The 23,100-nt window shown below is 34.3% G+C and overlaps 3 protein-coding genes across 3 annotated transcripts; 2 read left to right on the forward strand and 1 right to left on the reverse strand.

Annotated features, from left to right (window-relative positions):
- Positions 1-4,279: 4,279 nt before the first annotated feature.
- LOC126018515 (olfactory receptor 10A5-like) lies at positions 4,280-5,233 on the forward strand. The gene has a single exon (XM_049780645.1). The coding sequence runs from the start codon at positions 4,280-4,282 to the stop codon at positions 5,231-5,233; it is 954 nt and encodes a 317-aa protein (XP_049636602.1).
- Positions 5,234-12,494: 7,261 nt separating this feature from the next.
- Positions 12,495-13,442, forward strand: LOC126018221 (olfactory receptor 10A4). The gene has a single exon (XM_049780366.1). The coding sequence runs from the start codon at positions 12,495-12,497 to the stop codon at positions 13,440-13,442; it is 948 nt and encodes a 315-aa protein (XP_049636323.1).
- Positions 13,443-21,617: 8,175 nt separating this feature from the next.
- Positions 21,618-22,565, reverse strand: LOC126018223 (olfactory receptor 2D2-like). The gene has a single exon (XM_049780369.1). The coding sequence runs from the start codon at positions 22,563-22,565 to the stop codon at positions 21,618-21,620; it is 948 nt and encodes a 315-aa protein (XP_049636326.1).
- Between the last annotated feature and the right edge of the window lie 535 nt (positions 22,566-23,100).

Genomic DNA, 23,100 nt, shown 5'->3' on the forward strand with positions numbered 1-23,100 from the left:
TCATTACCCTACATAATTTTCTCAGAGACTCCTCTTATACCCATTATGATACTGGCTCCAGCAAGTAGATATATGGACCAACTCTCAGTTATGTTATCTTTGGACATTTGTTATTCCCTTACTATTATTTTTATATTTGTTTCTATTACTTTGCCCTACAGTGAGATATTATTTTAAACAATTTATATGGCTAATTATATAGCTAGTAGATAAATGCTCTTTATTATTTATTACTATTATAGCAAATATCTTCATGTTTCTTATCTTCCCTTTTTGTTTACAGCTGGTTCTCTTTTTCAATTATTTTCTTCTTAATAGCATCCAAATATTTGTTCATTAAGTAAAAACAATATATGTTACCTGTAGGTAATGTAAAAAATTAAAAATTTACAGCAAAAATCTTAAATGCTTGAGTTTTCTCTGGTGTTATCAGAGAAATAGAACTTGTCTTTTTGTATATAAAAGTATATTTTATAAATTGTGAAACAAATGTGACATACATATGATTTGGAAAATTTTGTAAATTCATAGTCTATGAACATGCATGTTCTTATCATTTTATTAACATACCATAATTTACAAAGCTGTTAATTATATTTTATACATATATTATTTCAACACCAGACCTATCACTAGCATGCTGGCTTTCTTCCATTTGTGTCTCAAGGTTCTTTAGCATATATGCTCAGTTCTATAGACAAAATTTTAAGTTTTCATTTTGGTTTTGCTGTTCTCTATCTATCCCCTCTAGGAAAGATAACTTTTAAAAAATACATTTACTGTGAAAATGATAACATCTACACATATAGATATTATTAAATGTAAACTACTGACATTCAGAAAATATGCATATTTAAATATTTAAATATTAATATTTAATATTATAAATTAATAAGTTGACAAAATATTTTTAAGAACTCTACTTTTCTTTTTGTGAATACTGCTTACAATTCTATGCTAATATATTTTAAAACTAACATGATATAGATAAATCCTAAAAATACACAGTTTAATAAGAGTGAGTAGAGAATTAAGAAAATTGTAAGGGGGGCCTGGAGTAATAGCACAGCATCTAAGGCATTTGCTTTCTCTGCGGCCGACCCAAGTTCATTCCTTGGCATCCCAAATGGTTCCCAGAGCCTTCAGGAGTAATTTCTGAACACAAAACCAGAAGAAATCCCTGAGCACTGCCAGTTGTGGCCCAAAAACCAAACAAACAAAATGAAAACCAAAAAGAAAATTGTAAGGGAAAATGTAAAAAGTTTATATAAGTATAAATATATGTTTTATATTATAGGAGGAATATAAACTTTATGTTAGAAATATATTATAACTAATTATTAATTACCTGAAATAATAATTAAAATGTTATGATACAAATATCTATAGATACAAAAAATATCTTCTAAGTAGATGTAGAACATTTAATATAAGTGAAACAGTTCATTATGAAGAGACTATAAACCCCTTAAAAGTCAGGAATAAACTGAGCTTTATCTTGTAGAGGGAAATCATAAGCATCATGAATGAATGCTATATTCAAGGGTAAAATGTTGATACGCTTGTCTTGTCTTTTAAAGAAGTCCCTTTAGTATTTTATACAAAGCTGTTTTCAAGGCTATAAATTCCTGGACAAGATTGGGTATGGTGCTTTTTTTTTTGCAAACAAACAACACAGTTCCATTCCTAACATTCAATATAGTTCTACAAGTATACTGCCAGAAGTGAGTCCTAAATGCTGAGCCATGTGCAACTTCTGAGCATTGCCAGGTATGCCCCTCCCAAATCAAAACCATCAAGGCTATGAATTACCTATGATTATGCCTATTCATGAAGCTCCGTATCATTCCTTCACATGTGAATAATAACCTAAGAAAATAGATTATTTTTGGTGAAGTGTTCATTTCTTTGGGTTTTTCCTAAAACTAGTATTCTTTTCTGATTATAGACTCCGTGAATCTTATGGACATTCTTTTTTATGTAAGTGTCTTTTCTTAATGTTATTTAGTCATATTTAGTCTTCTAACTCTATTTTTAGGTTTTTGTCATTCTGGTTATAATGTGTCTCCAAGTTTTTCTATTTGGATCTATTTTTCCTGGGACTCTTCTGTCCTCTTGGATCTCTGTTCCTGTACCTCCCACCTATACAATCCCATGTACTTCTTTCTCAGATACTTGTCCTTTTCAGTGATTGGCTTTACTATCAATTCTCACAAAATTTCAAAATGACCTTTATAAATACTGTGTGATAATGTGACTCTATGGCCTCAAATTTTCAGGTAATTTCCTTTAAATAATTAATAGAGTTAAAAGTTATAGCATCAAAAAGAATTTTGTTAATAAAATATTCAAACTGTTATTGTGCATTTTACTACATTTACTACATTTTACTACAGAACTTCATTCATATATGATAACTCATGTGCCACAAAACTATATTGCGACCCCCTAGGACCCTGCCCGCAGGGTGGACTGAAGATCACGAAGTAATTCGTGGGTCACGAGCGGGATCCGACCTAAAAGGGAGGAAAAAGGCTGAGAAAGAAATGAGCTCAAGTCAAGCTGGCTGATCAAGAGCTGAATTTATTAAGGCAAGACAAGCTTATATAGTTCTACAGCGTAAGGAAGTAGCTTTCAGTACTTTTCCATGGTATAGAAAAGTAGGGGGGTCGTGCAGGAAGGACTTTCCAGTTTTACAACATACCCTTATATCGCATATACTTATATCTCACAGACATTCTTTCACAATGGTAGCTTAACAGGATGTGATCTTATCTTAGCAACTCGAGTGGTTTACTGGAGCATCTTGTGACTTGTTTGGTTAACATTTCTATTAGGTCCAGGGAGTAAATGCCACAGTAGCAGCCTGTCAGGTACACAGGCCTTTGGTTGTATTTTATGTGGATGAGCTGGTTTTGATCTTCAGCATCCCATATGGTATTGTGAGTACTAACAGGAATGATTCAGGAGTGCAGAATCAGGAGTAACACCTGAGAATCACTGGATGCAGCACAAATACACACATACTCTCTCACACACATAAGCACAAAGAAACGAGAAGTTTCTTGAAATCAAGCATGTATCATTACTGCATGTCCCCTGAAAAACACTGTATATAAAATATGTGTGAACTACGATGGGGTCTTGACACACTTGTGGCCCTAACCATGTGAAATCTGCATGTGTAATAAAACTGCATTGTCTCATAAAATGATCACACTCATTCATGGGATATAAAATAAAATATAACATGGTGTTAATATCTAAAGAAATAGAGACAAGGGCCAGAGGACGAGTTCCATGGTTGGAAGCTTGTCAAAAAGAGAGGGAATATAGTTAGGGCAGAGAAGGGCCCACTATGACAATGATAGTTGGACATGATCATTCTGGACAAGAACTGGGTGCTGAAAGGGGATAAAGTTAAATGCATGATACTCCTTCAGTAACAGTCTTGCAAACCCACAGTGTCTAAAAGGATAGAGAGAATAAAAATACTCCAGAAGGAGGAAAAAGAAAGGGCAAGAGGGGAGGGCAGGAAGGAAACAAGGGATATTGGTGGTGGGAAATGTGCACAGGTGAAGGATGGGTGTTGGACATTCTAAGACTGAAAATTGATTAAAAAAACTGTATAACTATTTCTCACAGTGATTGTAAAAATGTATTTACTAAAAATAAAAAATATTCATTTTCAAAATTAAAAAAAAGAAATCAAACATGTAGTTTGACTTAAGATTTGCCACTTAATATGAGTTTTCTCATCTATAAAATTTATAATTATACATGGGGCAATAATAATGCACATTAAATTAACCCAAAACACCCAAGCACATCATTCACCTCTCAAAACTTGACAAAGTTTAGTTTAAAATTTTATTAATTATGTTATGTTAGACCAATAAATAGTTTAATATACATATATGTTATTTGAGTATCTTTTAATATTTTAGGCATTCGCAGAAATACCAGTGTTTTCTAAAATATGCACTTTGGTTATTCCTATAAGGGCTCATAGTTCTGATTTGGTCATGACATCTTTGTATGCTAATTTGTCTATATGAAACATTTACCTTTCCAAAGATGAGTTCAGAACAAAGTCACTGATCATTATTTTTTATGTTTGTATTCCTAGACAACACAAGTTTTCATCAATTTTTTTTACTGAGATCCTGATATTGTCTCTTTACCTGACACTAAGAAGTTTGAAAAAGAAAACACATTAGAATCTGGCCTAATAAAGAACCTCAGCATAAAAAATAGCTTATGACTCATTTTTATATTTATGGCTGGAGGAAACTGGACAAGATTTAGTGAGTTTATCCTCATTAGTTTTTCTTCACTGCCAGCCGAAGTGCAGTCACTACTTTTCCTGACATTTCTAATCATCTACTTGATCACATTAACAGGAAACAGCCTCATCATTTTCGTTACCTTGACTGATCCCATGTTGCAGAGTCCCATGTACTTCTTTCTCAGGAACTTGTCCTTTCTGGAGATTGGTTTCAACCTAGTCATTGTGCCCAAAATGTTAGGAACTCTGCTTGCCCAAGAAACAACTATCTCCTTTTTGGGCTGTGCCACTCAAATGTATTTCTTCTTTTTCTTCGGAGTGGCTGAATGTGTCCTCCTTGCTACCATGGCATATGACCGCTATGTAGCCATCTGCAATCCTTTGCACTACCCAGTTATCATGAATCAAAAGACCTGTACCAAACTATCTGTTGTCTCCTGGTTTCCAGGTTTCCCTATCGCTACTGTACAAGCTACATGGCTTTTTAGCTTTCCATTCTGTGGCACTAATAAAGTAAACCACTTCTTCTGTGACAGTCCACCTGTGCTGAAGCTGGTATGTGCAGATACAACACTGTTTGAGATCTATGCAATTGTTGGAACTGTTTCAGTTGTCATGATACCCTGCCTGCTAATTTTATGTTCCTACACTCGCATTGCTGCTGCCATCCTCAAGATTCCATCAGCTAAGGGGAAACATAAAGCTTTCTCTACTTGTTCTTCCCACCTCCTTGTTGTCTCCATTTTCTATGTATCCTTAAGTCTCACCTATTTTCGTCCAAAGTCTAATAATTCCCCAGAGAGCAAGAAGATGCTGTCATTGTCCTACACAGTTGTGACTCCAATGCTGAATCCCATCATCTACAGCTTGAGAAACAATGAGGTGAAGAATGCCCTTGTAAGGACCTTCCACAAGGCCTTTCATCTTAAAAACTATATTCAATAGTCATTTAAAGTTAAGAATAAATTATTGAATGGAAATTAATACATTACTGTTCTAAATTATAAATAGAAAGCAGTCTGTTTTATATTTGGAATTTCTGTTTCTATTCATATGTCCATTGGGATGAAACCCAGTTGTTGAAATGATGCCTGCAGTGCTCATCACAGAAAAGAACATAGATCTAGTTTAATACTTATTGCAATCTGACAAATTCACGCACCTGCCCATCACTGATGAACAATATTTTTCTTATTAATATATTAATGTTTATATTGGCAAGAAGTTCCAGATAGTCACATTCCTGTTTTCATATAGGAATTGTACAAAATGTTTATAATATTGAGGACACTCAATAAAAGAAAAATATATCATCTAGCTAATTTTATTTTTTTGGGAAAATATGTAATCACTCATGAAATAGAAAACCCTACAATCCCCTCAAAGGTATTTCTTCCCTGTCTTATATCCATTCACTTGCACTTAAGAGATTATGTAATTTCTTAGTTGCTTACTAGTACATCACATGGATGCAGTAAAGTAAAGGAAGATCTGGCAACATATACATTTATAAACTCAAAACCCATTTTTATTTTTATGCTGTTTTTACTTTCAAAATGACTAAACTTCTATGGGCTATTACTCTGATCCAAGGTGATGTTTTGCCATAGCTACATCAATAAATTTGCAAACATTTGTTTTTTTATGTGATAGGTTTTAAACTATTGGTTAAAGTTGCTTAAATCATCACTTATAAATATGGAATAAATAGGTGAATAAACTAATGAAAAATCATTCATTATATCCAGCTGTCTGAGACAGTAGGTTATATAATTACAATTTGGTGATATTTTGGCTTTTTATTTCCTCTCTTTAAAAGTTTCTTTTAATTATCATTTTAGACAAGTTCAATTTATCTACTACATTTCTGCTTGTTATTTTCATTAATATTCTCTTCTTAGACAATGATTGGTGAATTCTCCTTCTCATACCGAAAACTTCTGATTTCATGTAAGGAATGCTTCGATAACCATACCAGTGAGACTTAAGGGGAAATATAAAAGATTGCAGATCTGAAGAAAACAAAGTTGTTTTCCTGAAAACATATTTTTATTTTCATTTTCATTGAAGCATTGCTCACTATGGGAAAAATATAGAGTTAGCCTAAGTGAACACTAATGGATAAAGAAAACATGGCACATATATATATATTCATAAACAGGATAGATTATTGATCAGTCATAAAAAGAAGTAAATTCTTTGACTTTTAGCAAATTGAATAGAACTTGAAGACAGTTTTTATTTGAAAAAAAAAAGACAAACAGTGAAAGACAAATACTGTATGATCTCTTCAAAATTATATAATATGAAAAAGTTAACTCAATGAACAGAATAAAGAATAGTTTCCAGGGCCTTGGAGAGGTGAGGTGAAGTGATGAGGATGCAAAAGCTCAGTGAACTCAGTAATGAGGTTAAGACCTAAAGCTCTATTGTATAGCAGGATGATTAAATATTTTCTCACAATAAAATAAAAGTGAAAGCTATCTTAGATTATGGAAGCTAACTACTGCTTTTGTAAAAATCATTTATAATGTAAATGTTTTAAAGATTCACACTGTATACATTGAGTGTATACAATGTGATATTTCAAGTATATCTCACTATTTCAAGTATATCTCATTCCAGAGTTTTATATTTCATGTTAATTTAAAAATTAACATAAGAATATAAGCATGACTATAACCAAAGTTTTCCTTTGGAAAATGTAGAAGATATAAAGGCCACTATGTTTTGTACATTTGATTATATTTTGTCCCACAAGTTTGGAAAGACTTTTCTCAATTATGGTAATGCAGACATTTACAATTTTTGTACTCCTGAGAATGCCTAAAAATTCACACCTGTTAGGAAGTGAACCTATGACTTCACCTGAGGAAGACTAAGTGTTAGGGGAAATGACTCTACAGTAAACAGCAGGGACCAAAATAGTCCTGAGACCCAGCCCAGAATCCTCTAGAGAATGGTATTGGCCTAGGTCAGAGCTTCTCTGGAATGATTAATGCTGCACATCTCAGGGCATAATTATAAGGTTGGACCTAGTCACAGCCCAGGTTTTACCTGGGATGTCTGACATAATCAGAGAAAATGTTTATTGAGAATATGACAAATCACAACCCTCGTAGATCATAAGCTATGTAGACCAAGACAGCTATAGTCCAAAGGTCTTTGGAATGATTACCACAGTTTAGAATCTTTCTGGAAAAACTTAAACAGACATGGCCATATTTAGAACAATTGAAGTTACTTATTTAGACCGTCTAAAACATCTCTAGAGTCATTGATGCATTTCTGGAATCTGATACAAATATGTCTCACTCACAGGAGGTAAGTAAAGGGTGAATGAATGACAGCCTTAAAATCTCTTGTAGAGAGAATATGGCTGACCAAAAATGTCTTTTCTGATTATACATTTCTGAGAAATGAGAAATATTAGTGATTTTAAGTGAAAAAGAAGTAGTTTTATAGAACTTAAATTAATAAAGTTTAAAAAATATAAAATCATGTATATTTTGGATAAACATGTACTCAGTTTTAGTATGAATTGTTTGTATACATATTTCATTTTACATCAACAAACACTTCTCAGGTGGGTAGAGCACTACAAAAATAGTTTGCTTTCTAAAGTTGAATAGAAAATATTTCTTCTATGTATATTCTATATATATTTCTTCTGAAATAAAATTCAGAAAACTTTGTCTCATCACTAAGAATTCTGTTTTACAGATAAAATAACCAACATTTCATTTCCATGCTTATAACTCAAAAGTCCTTTACAACATAAAAAAGTGGTCTCAACCTCTCATTTACATACTAATTTCACTCTCCATTTTAAAATAAAAAGTAGAATTTGAAAAATGTTATCTCCTCAAGAGAAACACTCAAAAATGTAGTTGGTCAGGCAAACTCAACATTGAAGACACTGATTTCAAGGTCAGTGAATAATTAAAACATGAATTTTAATCTATAGATAATATTCTTACAACTACATTCACAAAGTTATAGAAATATAATTTATTCAAACTCTTCCCAGCAATTTCCTATCATTGCTTCTCTATGCAGGTGAGAAAAAATACCTAAAATGGAAAAGAAAGATATAAGATGTAAAAGAGAAAGGAAAAGCTAGATTAAGAAGAGAAAATTAATGGAAGGAGAGTCATTAAAGCATCAAGATAAATGAAAGAATGTATGGAATTATGACTAATTAAAGGAGGCAGATGAAAAGTAATGTATATCAGATATATTTTGTGCAGTTCTGAGGTCAGTCATATGTATGCGGGGGCCATTTCGGGGGACAGGAGAAGCATAGAAATGAAATAAGTGGGGCTCTAAGATTCTGTTCCTTCACTTTTTTTTTTTAACTTTATTTGATTTTAGTATAGAGATCCCCTGTACAATTTGGCTTGTAAAATCAGAGGAAATGATATCTGCTTTAAAAGGAAAAAAATGCTGCTAGATATATGCAAGATTCTAATTTGCATTAATTAAACATTCAGAAATTATTTTTGATATTTCACCTTCCTCACCAGAACAATAAAAAACAAAGTCAAGGAACTTAATGGAGTATATAATTAATTATATTAAATTGGTGCATGAGAAACGTCAAATAGGGTTAATAAGGAAATTGACATGGGCTTTTGGATTGAAAAATGAATATTGATATGATTTATATGCATTTCACAAAAGCATTTGATGAATCATTTCTGGAAATGTTTATTATTACATTATGAAATCTGTTCCAGATGATGATACAATCATTAAAGTTTTGTGTAGAAAAGTTACTTTTTCTTAAAATATGTATACTTAAAAATTGGTATTAGGGCCCGGAAAAATATCATGGAGGTAAGGCGTTTGCCTTGCATCCAAAAGGACGGTGGTTGAATCCCAGCATCCCATATGGTCCCCCTGTGCCTGCTAGAAGCGATTTCTGAGCGTGGAGCCAGGAGTAACCCCTGAGCACTGCCAGGTTTGACCCAAAAACAAAACAAAAAAAAATTGGTATTAACTCATTTTGGAATATAGCTAAAGTGTTATAGTCTATAGTTCTAACTGTGCTAGAAAAATTTTATTAAATACTTGAGATCAGTGGACATATATGTTACACTTAATGATATAGTACTGTTGAAACATTAAATATCTTTTCATATAAAATGTTTAAAAATTAAATTTACAATGGAAGATAAAAATATACCATGAATATAATACGTAGCCTGAGATCTTTTTTTCTGAGATCTTAATTGATTCTAGACTTAATTAAAATTTCAATAGTCACCAAATTACTGTAAAAATAATTAAGCTTTAGACTATATTAATTGCTAAGCAATTATAATAAGGTACTTGAATAAGTTCAAAAGATTCAAAGATGAGTAGATTTATTATCTAATAGATTTATCTTGGCAGTAATAATTAGAAAACAAATAGACAATCATAAAAATAAAAATATACAGAAAAACAATTATAAAAATTTTCTAATGGAAATCACACATGGTATTTAAAAGAGTAAATGTATAACCCTCATTAGGCAAGGCAGTACATAGAAACATTATAAATAAAATGATGTTTTAAATAATTCTTGTAAAATGAGCAGGAAGTTAGATATAATTTCAAGGATATGTTTCTAAGAACAGAGAAGTACTATAAATTCAAGAAGAAGTGAAAAATATGATTTTTGTGTGACTGAAGCATTATCTGAGTAAGCAATTTGAACTGGGAAAAATGGGCATATCAGGAAAAGTAGCCTATTTTATAGTTTCATATTTTATTAACTTTAAATCTGTGAAATTTATGAGGCTGTACGATTAGTATGAATAATCTTTGCATCTAAATTCCTTATAAATAGGGCTCATAGTACCTATATTCTGACTAAAAATATTTATTGTTTATATTTAACATTTAAAATAATGTTTTTTACTTAATAAACATGTATTATGCCTTTACTTTGCTAGGTATTTACAAGAGGACAGAAGATATAGTACAGTGTATCCACTGAACACTGCCAGGAATAAACTTGAGCACAGAGCCAGGAATATATACTGAACACAGTTGCATCTTTGTAATAATGCAAAGATAATAACAATGTTGAAATAAAATGATTTTTATTTTCAAGAAATATACCAGATAGAATAGGAGATGGAGATATAAATTAATAATTACTCCAAGGTAAGGATGAGTATACTAAATCTTCAACATTACTATGCTGAAACTTCTTCCCATCTCTATAAATGATCTTGATCTTTTGCTCTTTTTATACTTTTTTATTTATTTGTTTTGGTTTGGGTTGGATTTTGGTTTTGGGGCCACATCCAGTGAAGCTCAGGGGTTACTCCTGGCTATGCATTTAGAAATCGCTCCTGGCTTGAGTGACCATATAGGACTCTGGGGGTTCGAACCACTATCATAGGTTAGCGCGTACAAGGCACCAACTTCACCACTTCAGCCCCTCTTTATTCTCTTTATGACAAACACTCTGATTTATGATCTCAGACGACTTGCTCTTCTCAGATGGCCCACACAAGAGTTCCAGTGGGTAAATTCATAATTGTACTATGAGATTGCCAAAGATGCTTATCTTTAATATTGATATTGTTTATAATTTCTGTCTAATTTTATGAGTATTTTTAAAATTATCTATGTCTTAGATTTCTTGGTTGTAAAGTAGCTAAAAATTTCCTCTATCATTGCATTTTTGGTGACATTTCAAATAATTCTGTGCATGTAAAATATTTATAATAATATCTAGTTAGTAATACTAACAAAATAGATAGGTATCAAACACATTTTTATATAAGTGATACAGGCTGAATTGTGTAAAGGGATTCATAAAAATATAAATAACATTTTATCACTATTACCATTTTACCTGCTTTTCTGTTTATTTTTGTTTGAAGCCATACCTTGTTGCTCTCAGTGGTTACTCCTGGTTCTGCCTTCAGAAATTACTTCTGGCAGGCTCAGGAGACCTTATGGAGTGCTGGGGATAGAATTGGGTCAACTGTGTGCAAGAAAAATGTCCTACCTACTGTGCTATCATAACAACCCTCTGCTTTTCTATCATTAGTCTCATTTCTATTCACCTTGACCTTACTTTACCTGTTGAGCATCTTCCCTATAAAAGCAACTTTGACACTAGCCTGACTCTAGATATTATCATTTATTTTTATTCCTCCTTCCTACTAGAAGCAGTATTTTATGAGGTTAGAAACTTTTCTTAGTTTATGTATTATTTTCAGTGTTGTACGGTGTATCTGACACATAGAAAATAGTTAATAAAACATTGTCTGATATTGAAAGTCAGAAGTTATAGTAATTTGAACCATGGGATACATAAAAATTAGTTTAGGTGGCTGGAGAGTAGCATGGAGATAAGGCATTTGCCTTGCATGCAGATGGTCGGTGGTTCAAATTCCGGCATCTCATATGGTCCCCTGAGCCTTCCAGGAACGATTTCTGAGCCTAGAGCCAGGAGTGACCCCTGAGCGCTGCCAGGTGTGACCAAAAAAATTAGTTTGGAAGTATAGGGTCAGCATTATATACAAATATTTATACAGCATTTATTAAATATATGCATATGTTCATGATTTCACTTAAGTTTCTAAAAAAGAATTTTAGGATCCCAATTTTGAAATTTAGTTATGAATGCAATTATGCAATCTCTTCAATTATATGGAATTTAATATCCTTAGTTATGCTTCCATTTGTACTGAATTCATGTTTAAGAAAGCTCAAGATTAGGATTCCTTCAGACATTATTGGAAATTGTTGGTTAACTTTCTTTGATAACTTTCTTTCATATTTTCATTTTTCAGGCAATGTTTATTTACTCTCTTCATTTAATGTGCATCAAGATTTCTCTCTTTGGCAATACCTGATCTCACTTCATCTTTAGCAACAGCTAAGAGAGGAAGATAGGAGAGCAAAGATAAAGCTGTGACTTTCAACACACTCCATAGAGAAAAGATAAGTAAAGCAATGGTGCTGAATATTAGTTCATCTATGAAAAATGTATTCTTCAAATAATGGCAAAAGTACAGTTTTGAATCTTATTTTTTTACAGTATGGAAATTATAACTGTTTGATCAACAACTATAATATGAACGGTGGAGAGTGAGATTACAGAAGGTTCCCTTACTATGGTAAAATATCGAAGTGGCACATGAACATTTCTCCTACTTTCCTAGAGAATGACACCCATGAAAACTGGGGCAAAAGAATGATGTGGGGAAACTGGACAATTGTCAGTGAGTTTGTTCTTTTGAGCTTCTCAGCCCTATCTTCTGAGCTGCAAGCTCTTCTATTTTCCCTTTTTCTGACCATTTACATGGTTACCCTAATGGGAAATGTCCTCATCATCCTGGTCACTACAGCTGATTCTGCCCTACAAAGCCCTATGTATTTCTTCCTCAGAAATTTGTCCTTCCTGGAAATAGGCTTCAACTTGGTTATTGTACCCAAGATGCTGGGAACCCTAATCATTCATGACACTACCATTTCTTTCCTCGGCTGTGCCACTCAGATGTATTTCTTTTTCTTTTTGGGGGCTGCAGAGTGCTGCCTCCTAGCCACAATGGCCTATGATCGCTTTGTGGCCATCTGCGACCCTTTGCGTTACCCAGTCATCATGGACAAAAGAGCCTGTGTCCAGCTGGCAGCTGCTTCTTGGTTCTCAGGATTTCCTGTGGCCACTGTTCAAACCACATGGATTTTCAGCTTCCCTTTCTGTGGCCCCAATAGGGTAAACCACTTTTTCTGTGACAGCCCTCCTGTCATCGCACTGGTCTGTGCCGATACCTCTCTGTTTGAACTAGAGGCTCTGACAGCCACTGTCCTATTCATTCTCTTCCCTTTCTTGTTGATTCTAGGGTCCTATGTCCGCATACTCTCCACTATTTTCAGAATGCCCTCCACTGAAGGGAAACACAAGGCCTTCTCCACCTGCTCCTCCCATCTTCTGGTTGTCTCTCTCTTCTATAGTACTGCCATCCTCACATATTTCCGACCCCGATCTAGTACCTCTCCCGAGGGCAAGAAACTGCTGTCACTCTCCTACACAGTGGTGACACCTATGTTGAACCCCATCATCTACAGTTTAAGGAATAGTGAAGTGAAGGCTGCATTGAAGCGGGTCATCCAAAGGACATTGGGCCCTCGAAAACTCTGACTTACATGGAAACTTGAGGTAAAATGTAAGAGAGAAGGTGAAAAAAATTACTCAAATCAAATTTTTGTTTTACTCTTCCTAGGAGTAGGAATATTAGACATTCTACTAGGTTCCATTACTGTCCTATAAAGCCTATGACATGAAAGAAAGGACTAGCAAAGCTTTTACTTTTCAATAGGTTTATAGTTCTAGTGTCTCAGAAAATGCTGCTGTTTTACACAGAGTTGGAATTAGTTTGAAGGGTGATAACCTTACTACAACTTGTCATTTGTTTTAATATTTCTTGAACTTGTTATCCATGTAATCTATAATTTTCTGCAGTGCCTTCTTTCTTATGTCCAAAAATTCTACCTGCAACTTTCAAGGGCAGTTATGTTTACAAAATTAAGCAATCAGAATGTTGACCATAAATAGTAGCATTTGTTTCATTATTTTATTTATTTTTTAAAACACATTTTCCATTTAAATGAAAAATTTTAACAATTTTTTTTCAGTAGACCACACCACACATATTAGACTTTGTGTAGGCATACCAGAGAGATTGTAAACAAAACATGCATTTTATCATCCCTCATTCAGCGTACTATTTTATTCAAGTGAAACTAAATAATATTAAAATAATATTTAAAACTTTATTGATTATTGAAGCATGCATATTTAGAGAACCAACAGTTGAGGAGCTCCTCTTTTCCTATTATAAGAAATGCCTCATCTGGAAAATTACAATTCCATACTGGCAACCAGAAAAATTTTGAGTTACTTCCAAACATTTTTTTGACAAAAGATATAAACAGATACACAGGAAATCATAGAAAATCTCATGACATTTCTGTATATTATACAAATAATTTTTCTAATTAAATAGTTCTTTGATAAAATCAATTGTCCTTTCTGAGCCTGCACATCATTCAATCAATATAGCTGTCCCCTTATAAGTTTTACAGTTAATGTAGTCATATTCTTGTTAAATACAGATTTGAACCTGGATTTTGTAGATTTAGATGAACTATTTGTAGTAGTTTATTAAAAATTAATACGATAAAATATCATTTACTACTTAGATATATTTTTTCCACAAACTATGATAAAAACTATGATTCTGTATAATAGAGTAACTAGGAGCTATCAAATCCCTCACACACAAGTACCCTTAAGTATAACATTATAAGATTTCAGAACATGCACATTTTGAAATATTATCACAATAAACTACAAGTTCAAAAGGAGATAATGACATTATACTTGAATGGTAGCAATCATACAACTAAACAAACTGGTACCACTGTAAATATTCCAATTTACCTGAGTTTTAACAATTCCGTCACATTCATTTTACTTTGTAGATAAGTTGTATTGCCTCATAATAATAAAGATTTTGTAGATGGGACTAAAGACTTAAATAATTATGTATCCTAGAATTTCTTTGTGGATTCAATTTATGATAATGGTCTTTCTAAAGGGGAGAAGATGAGCAAAGTGAGAAAAAATCCAAGAATGTCAGTACCAGTATACAATAGTGTTAATAATGCATGAGGGTTTCTTTTATTTCATATCTTCACAAACACTCCGATTTATTATTTTTTAATAATAACTATTCCAAGGTTTTTCATTTTTTTATTTTTTATAATTAGTTGAGAATCTTTTCATATATATTGACAATTTGTATTTCTTTGTGACATTGTCTATTTATATCATCTGTGCATGTTAAAATTAGATTGATTTTTGTTTGATTTTTAATATATGTGAATATGTTATTTATTTTTAGTAGGTCTTATCTTTTTATTTGGGTATGTTTGTATGTTTAATCAATTATATTGATCTTATAAAGAATCAACTTTGATAGCATTAATTGCCTCATTTTGTTTCCTGTTTGTGAGTCATTGATTTAAGACTTTGACCATCTTTATTTATGGTACTATGCTCACTTTGAATTGATTTACTTCTTATTTTTTCAGGTTCCTAAGGTGAATTTTAAGTAATTTATTTGATATAGTTCTTCAGTTTAAGCATGGAAGTAAAAATAGTGCTTTAACTTTGTTCCTGTGTACTATTTTAGCATCATTTGATTATTACATATCATGGTTTCACTTCATTGAGTTCAAATACTTTCACTTTTTCTTGTCAAAAATGTTATAGTAATGGCTTACTTACAACTGTCCAACTTATTTTTAAAATACTTAAAATTTTTTGATATATTTCTGTTATTTATTTTAAAATTAATTCCATTGTATAATATAATGTTTGTAACTTGATAAACATTCTGTGTATATTACTTAATGTATATTATTGATATTATATGGAGTTCTGAAAATGTTAGCCACGTGAGTTACTATAAGCCATAATCTGCAAAATATCTGCAGGTTGAATATTGAAAATACTTTGGGGGGAGGTACATGGGAACTCACAAGCCCACCTTTCTCAGAAAGACTGTGAACCATTTTTAGAAATATTAAGCCAATTGCACAAAATTTTTACAGCTTAGGCTGTAATACAGGATACAGTGCTGCTCAGAAGAAGCTGCTCAGACCCAGAAGTTCTAGGACCACTTTTACATTTACATCTCAATGTAAATTTCTAAAAATTAAGCCCTGATACAGAACCATTCATTGAGACAACAGGTTTATTCTATGTGGCATTTTGAATATGGAGACCTATCTTTGAGGGTGAGTACCTATACACATAAGAATTAGTTTCTTAAAAAAAAAAAGAATTAGTTTCTTTTTGTGGGGGGGGGGGTTTCACACCCGGCAGCCCTCAGGGGTTCCTCCTGGCTCTACGCTCAGAAATCGCTCCTGGCATGCTCGGGGGATCATATGGGTTGCCCGGATTCCAACCACGGTCCTTCTGCATGCAAGGTAAACACCTTACCTCTATGCTATCCCTCCGGCCCCAAGAATTAGTTTCATAGCATTTCTTTTTTTAAATTGTGAGGAAAACATCTGGAATATAATTACAGGTTCTGTTGATATTTTTTAAACTTCATTTATTTATTGATCGATTGATTGATTGATTTTTTTGGCCCATACCCAGCGGCACTCAGGTGTTACTCTTAGCCTTGCACTCAGAAATCGTCCCTGGCAGGCTGAGTGACCATATGGGATGCCAGGAATTGAACCAAGTTCCTCCAGGGCTTGACCACGTGCAATGTGAATGCCCTACTGCTGTGTTATCTCTCCAGCCCGTTCTGTGGATTTTAAATTTTTTTCCTTTTAGTTTTTTGTTTGTTTGTTTGTTTGTTTGTTTTTTGCTCTTGCAGTTTGGGGAATACACAGTAGTGTTTAGAACTTACACATTGCTCTTTGATCAAGGGCCATTCCAGGCAGGGTTAAAGCCATGTGCAGGCTGTGGCAAAAACCTTGGTAGGATGCAGCTAGGCAAGTATTTTATACCTGTACAATCTATCAATGCAGTCACTAACTTTTTTCCCCACCACTATGAAACAGTTGATATGATAGAATCATGGGAGTATCTGCTAATATTAAGAACAATGCTAGTGAAATGACAAATGTTTGAGAAGTTTAAGTGTCTTTGTAAAATAATGTTTCAAACAGCACTTTGAAGTAGTAATCAATTATAGTGCTCTCTATAACTCCAAGGAAACACAAGTCAACAAACTAAGGGATGGATATAGACTCTCATTACAACATCAAAAAACAATAATGAAAAGTTTTTGCTGTTCCCTCCTTTCTTGGACTTCAGTGACTCATATGGTTCTTCACACTCAAAGAAGGAATGTCTTTCATGTAGTTTTCAAATTACTTATAATCCTAATTAATTATAAGTAGTTTATTAATGAGTACTGGGACCTCATATCATTGACTCATCAAGTAGAGAGTTACTCTGTCATCTCAAAGGATTGATACTATTTCTAAAGTAAAATTGACTGCGTGGTACACATGAAAGCCAAGAATAATTCAGTTTGAAATTTAGTTGACTCTCTTATAATATCATCCCTCCAAAAAAACATCAAGAACTCAATTTAATAGGTATCACCAGTGATTGAAATATTATAGGAAGTGAATGTTTCCACACTAGAAAGAGCTCTAACTAGCTGACATGTTTTAAGAACATTTAGGTACCATGAATAGGTGGTAAAGAAAAAGTTAGCATTATCAAATTAGGTCAAGTGACTATAATTATTTTTCTTATTTTGGGTCACACCCGCTGACTCTCGGGGATTACTCCTGGCTATGCACTCAGAAATAGGTCCTGGCTTGGGGACCATATGGGATGCCAGGGAATCAAACTACAGTCCATCCTGCATCACCCACATGCAAGACAAATGCCCTACTGCAGCGCCATAGCTCCAGCTCCTAGAATTATTAATTAAAAAGCATCTGTGCTTCCTGTTCTTTTCTATTTTTCCCTTCTACCAACACTTTTTAATATAAATAGTCCAGCTGGGAAAGACTGATTTCTTCTTAAGTACAAGTGTGTCGTGATTGATATCATGTTAATAAAGTTTCTGATAAGCCTCACAAGTTTCATATTTGAGGCATAAACAACTTACAGATAGAAAAATAATACTTTTTAATTATTTCCCTTATATCTTTATCTCTTACACTATGTGCCACAGAAAGCTATATTTTAGTTATGTACCTATAGCTTCCCTTAGTATCTGACTTCTTTTTTTTTTTTAATTTTTTTTTATTTTAATTATGACAACAAAGATGCAAAGAAAGAGGACAGGGTAAAGTTACAGTGGAAGCCCAATCACCCATAAACAGGATTCTCAGTAGTCCCATCGATGATATCCCAGCCTTGAACTTTCAGCCAAAGAGCATTAAGAAAAACAAAACTGAACCCATGCACAATACAATTACTTTGTCCCTCAAATCCCCAGTTGTAGTACATATTGTTTCTTAGCAGCACACCATATAATCTAAAGATATTAGACTTATGTAACTCTTTAAACATTGAGGGCAAAGTACATTTATCTAGTTCCATGCACATGCTTACTAGTTTAAGTTAACCTCAAAAGTTTTAATGGGTTGTTTTTCTTAAGGATTGGAGTCAAGGGAACATAGTAAAAAACGATATTAAAGTGGCATTTGTTTGCATAGGCCCACCAAAACATAAGGGACATGGAAAGACAAATTATGGTCTAAATACATGGAGACCCTACCCCTGAAGTTTCCTGGCACAGGACTGACTCTAGGCTCCAGGCAAACTAGTTTGTCCAATTCAAGTCATCGTCTGTAGTGGCAATACACCTCCATTCCTCACATAGTCTCTGTTGTTGGTATCATGTTTCTGTATTAAAGATCCTGGAGTCTGCATATCCCATATTGCAGTCAGGATGGTGCAGAGCATCCTCTCGTTTCACCTCACACTTAAGGGGCAATAGAGAGAACCATGTCCTGTAGAGCAGGTCATTGTTGTTGTCATGTCTTCTCACAGGTCATTGTTGTTGTCACATCTTCTCAGTATAAACGGAAGTGTCTTTTAAGGAGGTCGATGTCACACCCTTGGTGGTGTCTTTCCTGGTAGAGGACTGCTTCCAACTGTTGCTATAAAAGACCTTGGATGTTTCGTAGATAGCTTGCCTGGTTCCAGCGTGAATGGAGAATGCCCATTCATCTGAGGCCTGTGCCAGGTCATTATATCAATATTCAGGGTGTAAGGTACAATGTAATGAGATTTATTAGATAATAACTAATCTGTATGTATAGTGTTCTCCCATTTTAATGTGTCTATGCAAACAAGGATCAATGCCATGAAGCGTTATTGGTGCATCTGGAGGCAATAGGAACAAGACCAGCAATTTCCATGACATAGTTCAATCATAGGCATCAAACTGAGGGACAGTTCCACCAACAATCCTTACTGAACAGCTTACAAAGAAAAGACAAGATGAAAAGTGGATAGAAACATCATGGTAGGAGAATATATAGAGAGTTACAGCAGTTAAAGAAAATAATCATAAAATATTCAAAAGATATATGTGTTCAATATGTGTTCGATTTGTGTCCTTCTAAATAGTTCTGGGATTTGGAAGATCTACTGTATGTCTTTGGTCAGAGATTAAAGCTGTGAGTTACTGAAGTTAAGAAGGGTAAATCTGGGGTACTGATGGTTGGGAGGAGCATATGATCGCGCGGGGGCGCTAGCGCGCGGTTTCAAAATGTAGACTAGTATGAAATTGCCAGTGACAGCCCGAGTATAGCTGAGCAATTATCTGCCACCCCCCAGATCAAACGCCACCCCCTAAGCCAACCTCTGGAGCCGGCCTGGGAGTGGGAAAACCCAGGGTGCCCCATCAGCTCCTCCCAGAAACCCACCTGGAGATCCAGAGGAAAGGGGGAAAGGGGGGTCGGGTGACCCAGGTCCGGGCCCCCCACCCTAGGCCAGGCCAAAAGGCCGCTGGCACATGCGGAGGTCTGCCAGCTGCCCGCCCGTGCTGCTAAAAATCCTGCTCCAGGAAGGGAGAGAGACCCTCCCAGGCCCCAAGGGCAGGGATTTAAGCCCAACCTAGGCCGGTCCCCAGACCCGGCCTGGGAGTGGGGAAAACCCAGGGTGCCCCATCAGCTCCTCCCAGAAACCCACCTGGAGATCCGGAGGAAAGGGGGAAAGGGGGGTCGGGTGACCCAGGTCCGGGCCCCCCACCCTAGGCCAGGCCAAAAGGCCGCTGGCACATGCGGAGGTCTGCCAGCTGCCCGCCCGTGCTGCTAAAAATCCTGCTCCAGGAAGGGAGAGAGACCCTCCAGTATCTGACTTCTAATTGTAAGATTAGCATTAGCAAATTAGAAAACTGGCAGAGAATAAACTTGAAGTATTTATTCAATTGACTTTGTCACATCCATATTCCTAAATATACAAATTTGACTTTTGGTCTATGATATATTGCTTCTCTTTCCAAGATTCATTTCAGAATCTTCAAAACTAGAATTTGATGATGAGTTATTATGCAAATTAGTGTGTAATGACACATATTAATTGTTCATTTTTCAGATCTGACTCTATTTTGTAGAGTTCTGTACTGATAGTTATAATACTGATACATCTAACAATTATTTTCAAATATTTTTATTCAGTTTTATTTTGTCCATGATCTACCCATCCACCTCAAACACACATGCAAGCAGATGTGCAAATACATAAACATAATACATACTTTATGTTAAGTAATTAAGTAATATTAGTGAATTTGGTGCCTATTTAGTGATGCAAAGATATTTGATTGCCTTAAAATGCAGATGAATTAAATGTTGAAATAATAGAAAATAGCATAACAAAATATATTATAGTTTACAGAAATTTTTAAATTGGATGAATGTATATACCAAACCTTGGTACAGTTTTATTCTTCATTACCAGAAAGGCCAAGAAGCAGGAAGCAAACTATCAGTTATTTAATTCAATAACCTTTCTGATATTTTCTCCTCCCTCTACAATGAAACTTCAGAGTATTTATGAAAGAAAAAGGAAGAAAAATCATAAGATAGTCTAGTCTTGATGAGTAAGGCTTAGTCTTATAAGGAGTCATGGGGACCTGTAGGCACATATGTATACACATGAACATGTAATAACTTCATCATATGGGATTAAGTCATAATGCTAGATATTTAAGTACTTGATTGTTAGGCTGCACAGACCATAATCTCACCCAGGGAAACAGGTCTGGATTAGGGGTCATTGCAGAAAATAAACCAGGTAAAGCTTGAAAGAATGAAATACATGTGGTTCCAGAGCTTTCTGTCTTGTCCAGAGAAAGCAAGCTGCTTTCCAGAAACAGTCTTTATTAAGTATGGAGAACATGCCCAGGCAGGGGAAGGACAAAAGGGACTATCTTGAGACCAGGTATGCGTTAGACACATAAAACAAGATGTTAAGTAGAAAAGTCTCTGTTTTAGATGAAAACAGGTGTACACAAGCAAATATAAAGAAACCAGGGATGATCTCTGTTTCGGGTGAAACTAAGTTGAAATTTGTAAAACAACATTTCATGAAACAAAGTGAACATATCTGTTTTAATAAAGACATTTAATTAATCTTAAAATAGTAAGATAGCATGATTAAAATATTTTACAGGTTTCATGAGATATAAAATGTAAAAGAATATTTTTACGGGAATAGCCTTTATTATTAATTGCCAAAAGTCTAAGACACAAGAAGCAGACTCTTTACTTCCATGAATTATTGCTCCTTGCTTTCTTGAAGAGCCAATATATTCTGTTAGTGGAAAAATCTAAGCCTATATGGAAAATTCTTTGTGGCTACTTTCCTCAGAGCTCCTTTCACATCCTTATTCCTCAGGCTGTAGATGATAGGATTAAGCATGGGAGTCACCATTGCATAGAACACAGACACGAGTTTTTCTTGTTCTTTGGAAGATTTGGGAGTCATATATGTGACAATTCCTGATCCATAAAAGAGAATGACCACTATCAGATGGGATCCACAGGTAGAAAATGCCTTGAGCCTGCCTGTAGCTGACTTCATTTTGATCACAGTCATGATGATGTTGCCATAGGATACCAAAATCAGAAAAACAGGTATGAGGAGAACTACAACCCCCAAGAGAAAAATAACCATCTCTGTTGTACGAGTGTCTGTGGATGCTAAAGTCAGTAGTGCAGGGGCCTCACAAAAGAAATGAGAAATAGTATTTCTCCCTCGGTAAGGTAACCTTAATGTGAAGGTGCTGTCCACAACAGATCCTAGTATGCCAGTGATCCATGACCCTGCAGCCAGCTGGACACATACTTTCCAAGTCATGATGCTAGAATAATGTAAAGGGTTGCAGATGGCTACATACCGGTCATAGGACATCACTGCCAGAAGAACACATTGTGTGCAGCCCAGAATAAGAAAGACTAGAAGCTGAACTGCACAATGTGTGAATGAAATAACCTTCTTCTTAGACAGAAGGTGTGCTAAAGCCTGAGGAACGATGTTGGTAGAGAAACAGAGGTCAGCCAAAGATAAATTGCAGAGAAAAAAATACATGGGTGTGTGAAGCTGGGAATCAATCCAAATTAGGGACATGAGCAGCAGATTTCCAAGTACAGTGATAAGGTAGACAAACAAAAACAAGACAAAAAGCAATTGCTGAGTGATGGGGTCATCAGAGAGTCCCAGGAGGAAGAATTCTGTCACCTGAGTTTGATTTGTCTCTCTCATAGTTCTTTTTTTTTTTTACGTAAGTCACAATATTCTAACCACAGAAATCTTTAGCCTATATATGTATGATGTATATATATATATGTATATATATAATTCAAAGTAATAGAACTAAAGATTACCTCCAAGCACTATCAGTCATTTCAAGAACATTATTCATAATATCTTTTATTTGGGAAATCTTCAATGTTGAATAACAGTACTTCATAAAATTATTTCTGAATTCATCTGGCAAGTTAAGGGAAGATCAAGAGAATTAACTTTATTCTAAATGTCACAATTCAAACAATAAAATAATAAACTGAATTTATCTAAAAATCATATTATTAATTTAGTTTATTTTCAGGTGAAAGCCTTGGTTCTTTTGTTCTTCTAAGCAACATCATCCATGTTCTCTGTATAGATTTTGTAAGTTCTCGGACATAAAGCTGTTTATATTTATCTTGTTATATCTTTCATTAAATCATCACTAAGTTATGGAGTCAAAAAGAATCAATGTAGCTTTCAATTGACACTTAACTTGGAGAAAGTTATC

Source organism: Suncus etruscus, chromosome 9, assembly GCF_024139225.1.
Source record: "Suncus etruscus isolate mSunEtr1 chromosome 9, mSunEtr1.pri.cur, whole genome shotgun sequence".
In the NCBI taxonomy this organism is placed as follows: Eukaryota; Metazoa; Chordata; class Mammalia; order Eulipotyphla; family Soricidae; genus Suncus; species Suncus etruscus.